The sequence below is a fragment of the Bison bison genome, unplaced genomic scaffold, assembly GCF_000754665.1.
Source record: "Bison bison bison isolate TAMUID 2011002044 unplaced genomic scaffold, Bison_UMD1.0 scf7180017864240, whole genome shotgun sequence".
NCBI lineage: Eukaryota > Metazoa > Chordata > Mammalia > Artiodactyla > Bovidae > Bison > Bison bison.
Window position 1 is genome coordinate 2,156,559 of NW_011494812.1, and position 11,026 is coordinate 2,167,584.

General features: G+C 50.5%; 1 protein-coding gene across 1 annotated transcript in view; it reads right to left on the reverse strand.

The window, feature by feature from the left end:
* Positions 1 to 6,018: 6,018 nt before the first annotated feature.
* Positions 6,019 to 11,026, reverse strand: part of CFAP45 (cilia and flagella associated protein 45) — a 29,354-nt gene continuing 24,346 nt past the window's right edge. The window contains exons 11-12 of the mRNA XM_010846865.1: positions 6,600 to 6,824; positions 6,019 to 6,222 (exon numbers count right to left, since the gene is read on the reverse strand). Of these exons, the coding sequence (XP_010845167.1) occupies positions 6,144 to 6,222; positions 6,600 to 6,824 (304 nt within the window). The 3' untranslated portion in view covers positions 6,019 to 6,143. The remainder of the gene's footprint in view (positions 6,223 to 6,599; positions 6,825 to 11,026) is intronic.

An 11,026-nucleotide genomic window follows, 5' to 3' on the forward strand; every position in this document is an offset into this window, starting at 1 on the left:
CCCTCCAACACGCTTCTCTCTCCCCCTACCAAATGCTCAGAAGAACACTGTGTTCCCGAACTGCACACGCTTTCCCCAGGGGGTCAGGCTGCACAGTAGCTGGGGTAGGAGATATCTGAAGGGGCATCATGAAGAAAACGTGGATTTGTCTCATGTGGTCCCAAGAAGCAGAACTAGGGCCCCCAGAGGATGGTCAGGAAGACATGCAGTGACTCCATGTTAAGAACTTTCTGAGCATTGGGGTTGCTCTAAAACAGTTTGGGTTTTGCTTTATGAGGTAATGAGCAGCCTGTCTCTTAAGGTGTGCAAGCTCAGATGGTCCAACCATTTGATTAGTTTACAAAGAAGTTTCCAGGGTAAAAGAGTCTTGGATGTCATTTCCAGCCTTGACCTTCTGTGATTTGGTGCTCACTCCCACTAGCTCCGGGGACAAAGCAGTCTTTCCCAGGATCTGTACAAAAAACCTCATGAGCTCTGGGCAGTTTCTCCGACTCCCTACTCCATTCAGCCCCTTGACTCCTCTTTCCAGGGCCCCTATTCCTGTCACAGTCTCAAAGTCATCCAAGCGCAGGGAGGTGATGGCTACCCTACTCCCAAGAGGCTGTGGAGAGTGTGGGAAGAGATGCAGGGCTGGGAGGTTGGGAACTTGGAGGGTGAGGACAGCAGGAAGGTCTAAGCTATTTAAAGCCAGTCAAATCAAGAATAACTTAGTCTTTTCTGGGACTCTAGATTTCCGTGATGTTGGAAATGAATTTCTCCCAGGTAACCTTGGTGCGATTTGCCAGGATGTCTCTCAGAGGGTGGGAGAGGGAGGGAAAGGGGGGCAGGCCACCTCGGCAGCAGCCTGGAATGTGAGAGAGACGTCGGTCGGGAGTGAGCCACCCCTCCCCACAGTCCGCTCCCAGGCGCCTAGACCCCCAGAAGCAGCAGTGCGGGGGATGAGTGAGGAACCAGAGCTAGGCGCTCCGTGGACTCTCCACCCAGACTTCTTGTCTGAGACTCCAGCGTCTCCCCTCCACTGCCACCTCAACAGCTGCCACCCTTCCTCACCCCAAAAGCCCTGACTGGCTTTGAAATATCCTGAGCCCCTTTCATCTGAGCTTAATCAAAGTACTTTTACTGAGACCAATTAATGCCCAGAAGTGGCTAGAGTCACCGACAGGGATACTGAAGCTTTCAGGGGGTACTGGAGGACATCCCAGGACCCCACTGAGTCAGGGACAGCCTGGCTCAGCCACCAGAGCTGGCTGCTAAGTCGTGCCCCATTGGTGCTGCTTCTGCGGCAGGGGCAAAGGCTCTGAGACCGCCTCCAAGCACCAGTGCAGCGTGACACAGGCGATAGGCACACGTGCCCAGGAGGCAGCTGCCTGCAGACCTGACTCATTGCTCTGTGGTGGCGTCCAGCCACTGGATTTTCCAGGCTGCACCAGCCCAGTCTGATGTTGCAAGAACCAGAACACCCAAGGTTCAGCAGAAAGGGAGTTGGTACTCATAGTCAATCAGACACTCAAAGTCAATCAGGTACTCATACGACAAAGTTAATAGCTTGGGCACTTTTGTTTTTCTTGCAAGGTTCTAACATCTGCACATCAACAAAGACAATGCACCAATGAGCATTTCTTACTTACCCCCAGATTTCCTCCACGCCGAACCACAGCTTGGAATTTCACAGCCTCCCAGAGACCCCTAAGCTGATATAGCAGCTTGGAGGGGTACACAGAGTTCATTTCTACCCCTGAGCCCTAGGAGGGAAAGTTGAAGCCACCCCTAGGAGAAAACACTGCCCACCCAAAAGTCCGGCCTCAAGTAACAAGTCTGTGGCTGGTTGTTCCTGAATGGGGCAGGTGGGAAGCCGTGGGGGGAGATCCATTATGCTTTCAAAACACTTTCAATTTTCTCTCTTTATCTCCATGTCCCAGCCCCGCCCCCCTGCAAGCTGGGCTTACTACAGTCCCTTGCTGGCCCTTCCACCATATCACGCAGCCTGAACCCTCCAGCCCCCATTTAACACCAGGGAACCTTTCCCTGTAATTATCTCCTTTGCCATTCCTCAGTGAGAAAGGGGGAGGATTTATAAAAGGTGACCAGATGCAGCCAGCTGGCCTCAGATGACAGCTGCCTACCTGGCTGTCAGGAATGCTCCACTTCTAGGGATTAGATTCCTGCTGATGACTCAGGCCAGTCCTGAAGCCGCAGAAGCCTGTGTGGGGCTTCTCAGTTATCCTGAGAGAAGAAATCAAACCTCTCTCACATCACGGGGCAGCTCAGAGAATCCCTAGAGGGGACAACTCTGAGGGGAGAACTCTTAAGATTTCCCCCCAAACTATCTTCATGTGATCAGAGGTGGCTATATTCTCCCATCTCCAAAGCCAAACCCCAGTCATGTAACTTCTAGCTGCCCACCCAAGGCCATGTTAAGACAGTCTCACTTTTAGGCTTTGGGATCTGTCAGGCTCCAATTTGGGGCTTCCCTGGTGGCTCAGACGGTAAAGTATTTGCCTGCAATGCAGGAGACCTGGATTCGATCCCTGAGTTGGGAAGATCTCATGGAGAAGGGCATGGTAACCCATTCCAGTATTCTTGCCTGGAGAATCCCCATGGACAGAGGAGCCTGGCAGGCTACAGTCCATGGGGTTGCAAAGAGTCGGACACGACTGAGCGACTAAGCACAGCACAATACAGGCTCCATTTCACCTGCAAAGAGTTCTCAAGAAGTGTTGGTCTTGCTCTTAACCCACAAAATTGGACCATTTTTCTCTACCTGGCTCAGAAGTTAACAATGGGCACGGAAGCCCTTTTCTTCTTGACCTTCACTCCAAGGGGGCTTGTTCCTCGCAGCCCTGAGCTGGATGACATAGGTAAGAAGCTGGGCAAACTCCAGGCACCCAAGGCCCTTTCTAACTTTCCTGTGAAGAAGGTCCCCTGGAACAAGTAAGGACCCACTCCTTACTTGTAAGGTCCCTGCAGGTATTATTAACTGTGCAGTAAAAGTGCTGCACTCAGTATGTCAGCAAATTCGGAAAATTCAACTGTGGCCACAGGACTGGAAAAGGTCAATTCTCATTCCAATCCCAAAGAAGGGTAACGCCAAAGAATGTTCAAACCACCATACAAATTTCACTCATTCCACATAGTGCCTAATGCATTTGAGCCAAGTGATGCTCAAAACCTTTCAAGCCAGGCTTCAGCAGTACGTGAACTGAGAACTTTCAGATGTATAAGCTGGGTTTCAAAGAAGCAGAGGAACCAAAGACCAAATTGCCAGCATTCACTGGGTCATGGATAAAGCAAGGGAATTCCGGAAAAACATCTGCTTCATTGACTGCTAAAGCCTTTGACTGTGTGGATCACAACCAACTGTGGAAAATTCTTTAAGAATTTTATCTGTCTCCTGAGAAACCTGTGTGCAGGTCAGGAAGCAACAGTTAGAACCGGACATGAAACAACTGGTTCAAAATTGGGAAAGGCGTAGGACAAGGCTGTATATTGCCACTCTGCTTACTTAACTTATATGCAGAGTACATCATGCGAAATGCCTGGCTGGAATCAAGATTGCCAGGAGAAATATTAACAACCTTAGATATTCAGATGACACCACTCTAGTGGCAGAAAATTAAGAGGAACTAAAGAGCCTTTTGATGAGGGTTAAAGAGGAGGGTGAGAATGCTGGCTTGAAACTCAGCATTAAGAAAACTAAGATCATGGCATCCAGTCCCATCACTTCATGGCAAATAGAAGGAGAAAAGGTGGAAGCAGTGACAGATTTTTTTTTTCTTGGGCTCCAAAAATCACTGCAGACATTGACTGCAGCCATAAAATTTAAAGATGCTTGCTCCTTTGAAGGAAAGCTATGACAAACCTAGACAGCATTTTAAAAAGCAGAAACATCACTTTGCTGACAAAGGTCCAGGTAGTCAAAGCTATGGGTTTTCCAGTAGTCATGTATGGATATTAGAGTTGGACCATAAAGGCTGAGCGCCAAAGAACTGATGCTTTCAAATTGTGGTGCTGGAGAAGACTCTTGAGGGTTCCTTGGATGGCAAGGAAATCTGACTGCAGTCCAAACAGCTGACTCATTAGAAAAGACCCTGATGCTGGGAAAGATTGGAGGAGGAGGGGGCCACAGAGGATGAGATGGTTGAATGGCATCACTGGCTCAGTTGACATGAATTTGAGCAAACTCTGGGAGATAGTGGAGGACAGAGGAGCCTGGAGTGCCGCAGTCCGTGGGGTCACAGAGAGCTGGCGACTGAACAGCTAGGAACACTTAGAACCTAAGCACGTTGGCCGGCCATCTCAGCGGCTGCCGTGTTGTCTCTCCCATCCCAGGCTGGGTACCACATCTTTACAAGACCCCTGGGGAGGACGAGACCAACTTCTTCAGGTACGAGGGATGCACTTAGGGGAAGTGAAAGGGAGCAGGGAAGGTGAGAAAGCCTCTTCCCCACACTGCTGGTGAGGCTGCCCATCTGATTTAGGGAGGAAGGGGACAGCAGTCTTCCCTAGTGGGGATGATGAGGAAGGAGCCTGGGGAAGATGCAGAGGCAGAGGCAGCACAGGAAGCAGCTTGCCCACACTCCCTGGGTCCTAGAAATGAAGGACTCTTGCCCAAGGCCCTAGTAACCTGGTGCTGTAAACACCTGGGATGCGCCCGGCAGCTGTCCTCTGCCTCCTCTCAGCACAGGACCCACCGAAGGACACAAGACCGGGCTTTGGATTGGAGAAATGAAACTGAGGGGGAGGGAGGTTGCCATAGTGATGGGAGCTGGATGGAGGCCCTTTCCTCACAAAGGCATACAAAAATGGGGAACTGGCTCCATCTCTGGAAGCTAGTACACAGCCCAAAATGGGAGCCTGATCATCAAGTCCTTCTAAATAGGCTGCTGCTGCTGCTGCTGCTGCTGCTGCTGCTAAGTCGCTTCAGTCGTGTTCAACTCTGTGCAACCCCATAGACGGCAGCCCAACAGGCTCCCCCGTCTCTGGGATTCTCCAGGCAAGAACACTGGAGTGGGTTGCCATTTCCTTCTCCAATGCACGAAAGTGAAAAGTGAAAGTGAAGTCACTCAGTTGTGTCCGACTCTTTGCGTCCCCATGGACTGCAGCCTACCAGGCTCCTCCGTCCATGGGATTTTCCAGGCAAGAGTACTGGAGTGGGGTGCCATCACCTTCTCCGCTAAATAGGCTGAGACTCTTCTAAAGATACAAGAAATAAGGTGGAAAGCAAGAGCAGACTGACTGACACGAATGAGATGCTTCTCTGGGATTGGAACCAGGTTCACTGTGTTCACTGGAAATTTACTTCATTAGAAATGTACCTAGCATCTGGCAGGTACTCAGAGATACTTGGGCAAGTGAATGAATGAATGAAGAATATTTTGAGGAAGAGTGAGGCAAGCTAACATTGAGAAAGATGGCTTTGGGAAGCCCCACTTGTTGGAGTGAGGGGGACTAAAGAGAGCTGGCCACTTGAGTGAGGGGATAGCTGTGTTAGGTAAGGGGACCGGGCAGGTAGGGTGGTGCCCTGATGGGAGATGGGGCTGGTGCCTGTGTGGTGACACTACCAAGAGTTGAAAGGGCTCTGGCAGGAAAGGGCTGAGAAAGGAGGGTGAGCCCCAGGTCCAAACATCACCCTCTCAACATTCATGGTCTGAGACATAGGCATGTGCCTGTAAGAGCTGTGGCACCTCCTTCCCCAGCCCTTGCCCCAGCCCCTCCCTGAGACAGCATCTCTAGCTCCTTGCCATGAAATGCCTCTGCGCTGGGCATGGAGTGGGGACAGAGATCAGACTGAGCTGAAAGTGGACATGATGACAGCATGCCAGAGGGTCACCAAAAAAGCCAGGAGACCCCAGGACAAAGGGACCACCTGGCTTAGGAGGGTTGAGCATGAGAGAGAATCCTTCCATTTCTGTCTGCGACCATCATACTGCCCACAGCCCAGGGCCCCCATAACTTATTTTTTTCCCCATTTAGTCCAGAGCAGCCACATTTCCCACAGCAAGAAAGCTGGACTATCCCTTAGAGAAGTAGAATAGATTTAATCTATAACTCAGAACTGTCTAGATTAGCAGCAGTTATGGACGTCAAGAGCTGGGGAGGAACCTGCCCCCCTTGAAGGCATCTTGAGGGGCAGAGGGGTTCCCTCAGTTCACAGAAGTGTTGACTGGGATGTTAGCTTTGCGCTCAGCTTCAATGCAGTACTTCTCAGGAAGGCCGGTGGCTCTGCAGGGAAAACAAAGGGTGGGCATAAGCGGTGGGGATGGTGGGGAGGGGACCAAAGAGACAGCAGAAGCAGGCTTAAAGAACCTAGGGATCTGTATTCCTGAGCCTGGTCCCACCACCCATTCCCCAAACACATCCCTGTCAAGGCTCCAGCATCCTGCTAAGGAGTTCCCCAGAGAACCAACCAAGGAAGTCCCAGTTTTAGAACATCTGCAGGAGCCCCCTTCAGAGGGCAACAGCCCATGTGAGCCTGGAGTCGGGCAGGAGCCCCTCCCCACGCCCCTATCACTGTCCCTTCCTTCCCCTAACCCTGAGCCTTCCGGGCTGCCTCCCTGGGGAAGGGGAGAGCAACGGGGGAGGAAGGGACCCCAGTGCACCTCAGCTCCTCGAGCTTTTTCCTCTTGATGTCTTCAATGCGCTCACGCCGCTTCTGGGCCTCCTCCTTGAGGCGCCGGCCCTCGTCGAAGGTGGCGATCCGGGCCTGCACCTGCTTCTGCTGGTTCTCCCGCACCTGGCGCCGGAGCTCGTTGGCGTGCTGTAAGCGCCCTGTAGCCTTTTTCTCTTCCTCCAGCCGCTCCTTTTCAATCTGCTCTCGCTGGGCCCTGAAGGAGGGACATGGGCTGTCGAATGGGCTAGGCTGAGCTGCCCCAACCCAGGGAAGGGTCTGGGGGAGTTCCTGGGTGGGCTCCTCTAGGAACATGCTTCAGAGACCAAAGCCCTCCCTCCCTTTCTGTGGCTCAGAGATCAAGCCCAAAGGCTGTTCCCTGTCAGGCCCAGGTTCAGGGGTGTGTGACTCTATGCCATGGGCATGTTTAGAAGGGCCCCTTGCTTGGCCTAAGTCTCTGCTATTTTAATTTTTGAACAAAGAGCTCTACATTATCATTTTTTACTGGGCCCTATAGATTTTGTAGCTGGCCCTACACCCAGGATTTCACCCACCAGAAACTATTTATTTATTTATTTTTGGCTTTGCTGGGTCTTCATTGTTTCTCGGGCTTTTCCTTTCTTTTCTCTAGTTGCAGCAAGCAGGGGCTACTCTTCGGCTATGGTTCACAGGCTTCTCACTGCAGTGGCTTCTCTTGTTGCCGAGCACAGGCTCTAGGGCGGGCAGGCTCCAAGAGCCGCGGCACGTGGGCTCAGTACTTGCAGCTCCCAGGCTCTAGAGCGGACTCAGTAGCTGTGGCACAGGGGCTTACCTGCCCCGCGGCATGTGGGATCTTCCCAGACCAGGAATCGAACCAAATCTCCTGCATTGGCAGGTGACTCTTAACCACTGAGCCTCCAGGGAAGCCCCACTGGAAGCCATTGTCCTACTCTGCTCTCTGGTAACAATGCCTGACTCCTCTCCAGCTTGTTCTGAGATAATCTTTCCCCCTCTCCCTTACTTCCCTGCCATTATCAGTAATAATGACATTATCAAAACCAACAAAGAGGATGCTTAGGAAGTTCAAAGAAGTAAAATCTGTGATCTTGGTTCTCCTTAATTGCTGGAAGAAGAAGGAACTTTGCCTGTTATCTCTTATTTCTCTTCCTGCTCCAATTCTAAACTTCTTTCAGGAGCCTCTTCCACAAGAAAACTTAATTGAACCCTGACACCCGAGGGAAAATGGCTAATGTAGACCAGATATGTTCAGGAAAAAAAAAAAAAGCTCAAATGAAATCCATTCACATCTCAGAGGAAATGCAATCATCATAGGCCACCTTGAGCTAACATCTTATTTCTTTCTCAGTGTAATCAAAAATAAAATATAAAATCATCTTAGGCCAGGATGTCTCAACTGAGGTCACTCATACCCTAACCAAGAGCACCACTTCCCTGACTCACTTCCTTCAGTCATCTTCCAAGCTCCGCCATGCATGGTGTGTCCTCCAACTCCGAGCAACTCTTTTTTGTTTTTTTAATTTACTTATTTGTCTGCACCGGGTCTTAGTTGTGTATACAAGATCTACACTCCGGCATGCAGGGTCTAGTTCCGACCAGGAATCAAACCAGGGCCCCCTGCTTTGGGAGTGTGGAGTCTTAGCCACCGGCCCACCAGGGAAGTCCCCCAGCAACTCTCTTAAACCATGCAGATACCTTCCAAATGTCTATACCTTCTACAGAGGCTTCTCAGTTTATCAAAAGAAAACTGCTGACACATCTGTGAAAGCAGAAGACTCTTCCCCTTGCCTTGCCATCATGTTCCTACATAGAAAACAGTTTTCTATCATTTCACATGATGTGAAACAGGGTGGAAATGGGGGACCTATATGTGTCACCAGAGAGCCCCTGAGGTGGCATGCAATCGGAAACCTGAACAGGAAGGGCCCAGTTATTCCACAGGATTGAGGCTAGGATCCTGGAGCCCGGCTGCATTACCATCATCTGGGGACTTTCAAAACTACTGGTGCCTGGGCCTCACCCTAGACCCATTCAGTGAGAGTTTCTGGCGGTGGTCCCTGGGCACCAGTACCTTTTGTTCAGTGAGAGTCTCTGGCAGTGGTCCCTGGGCACCAGTACCTTTTGAAAGCTGCCAGGCATTTCCAAGAACCACTGAGTAGGGTAGGTCAGCTATTTATGCTTAGTCAAGAGGCTGACAGTTAAAGGCATCCGTCTGTCCAGAAGCAGGAAGTCCATATATAGGCCATAGAGGAGGCCATGCTTTTGTAGTAGGAAAAGCTCAATTGCTGACCATGGCAGAGACACTCCTAGCACGTGGAGACACCCACCATAGTGATCACATGGCCCTGGAGACACCAGGTCTGGATGCTAACCTAGAACAAATGGTGAGATTGAACTTCTCCAGAGGGCTGGTCTAGCTTTAATAACTGACTAGTCCATGTGCTTCAGGCAAACAAAGCAAAGAAGGGACAAATGGGTCAGTGGCAACAGTAGGGCTTTAATTTCTTTTCATTAACATGCATTAGTGACTGCTAATCCCAGAAGGCAATGGCACCCCACTCCAGTACTCTTGCCTGGAAAATCCCATGGATGGAGGAGCCTGGTAGGCTGAAGTCCATGGGGTCACTAACAGTCGGACACGACTGAGCGACTTCACTTTCACTTTTCACTTTCATGCATTGGAGAAGGAAATGGCAACCCACTCCAGTGTTCTTACCTGGAGAATCCCAGGGACGGGGGAGCCTAGTGGGCTGCCATCTATGGGGTCGCACAGAGTTGGACACGACTGAAGCGACTTAGCAGCAGCAGCAGCAGCAGCAGTGACTGCTAAAGGCAACCCAGATGTCCAAGAGCACAGAGGCTGGGGAGGGCAGATATCTAAAAGGCAACCTGGAGTGCAGGAGCAGAAGCTTTGGGGCCGTTAAGGAAACTGGCATCTTTATCAGATATCTGGAGACCATGGCATGACCCTTGAGGGCAAGGAGAGCTACAAAGCCAAAGGACATCACAGCCAATGGAGGTAGACTGAGGGTCCACAGTCCCATACAAGTCCAAGAACTTGGCTCCAGCAAGGACGACAATTCCTATAGACTGTTCTGTCTCTGCCCAGGGATCCAGGGGCCTGGTCTGGCATGCAACTAACTGGGGCAGTAGCAAGAAGGACTAAGAGCATGTAGACCAAGAAAGCTGGGCTGCTCCACTCAATCTCTAACTATCTGAGCATAATTTCTGCAATTTGTACCACTCTGCCGCAATTCAAATTTCGTTTGTTTCCTTTATTTGTATAATTTTTTTTGGTTTAAGCTTGGCTGCACTTCACAGCATGCAGGATCTTAATTCCCCAACAAGGCAGTGAAGTTCTGTTAGCACCGAAGTGCTAACCACTGGACAACCAGGGAATTCCCCAGTTTGTTTCCTTTTTTTATTTTTTTAATCTTATACAGTCTGAACCAGAGTAAGAGGTGAGTCTTTCCCAGTTAGGCCAAAACAATTAGAGCTAGGAGAACACCGCAGGGGCCCGGTCTGGTGGTGGCAGATCTAACTAGTAGAAAGTAGAGCCACTGAGACTGCTGGCTGCCTTGGGGGAGGAGGAGGGAGACAGAGACAGTGCGAGATGCGAACACTTAACTTCCACTTACAGCTGGAATCATCACTGAGCCAACAGAGAGAACAAAAGTAAAAGGATAACGAGCTGGTGAGGCAGGAAAGGTGGATGCATACAGGTGAGATCCATCCAGATATGAGTCCCTAATATCCTTCCTACATGAACGGGCAAGGATGGTGTTTTATTCATCTCTAACATCAACACCACAACATCCAGCACAGAGCCTTGAATTTATGTGCTTAATATATATTTGTCAAACGAATGGCAAAGACCTCCCTTAAAGCCCTGCTCTGATGACTTGCAACCCAGAGCGTGTGAGTTCTTCTCTCTCTGTCCTCAACCTCTCCTGCTGCAGTTTCAGCCCAAACTTGCTGAGGAACATGGAGACAGAGACGGTAGAAGGGCCCAGAGTTATATCTTTATTCATACTTTTAATGCTCCTGGGTTCAGTTCAGTTCAGTCACTCAGTCGTGTCCGACTCTTTGCGACCCCATGAATCACAACACACCAGGCCTCCCTGTCCATCACCATCTCCTGGAGTTCACTCAAACTCAAGTCCATCAAGTCGGTGATGCCATCAAGCCATCTCATCCTCTGTTGACCCCTTCTCCTCCTGCCCCCAATCCCTCCCAGCATCAGAGTCTTTTCCAATGAGTCAACTCTTCGCATGAGGTGGCTAAAGTACTGGAGTTTCAGCTTTAGCATCATTCCTTCCAAAGAAATCCCAGGGCTGATCTCCTTCAGAATGGACTGGTTGGATCTCCTTGCAGTCCAAGGGACTCTCAAGAGTCTTCTCCAACACCACAGTTCAAAAACCT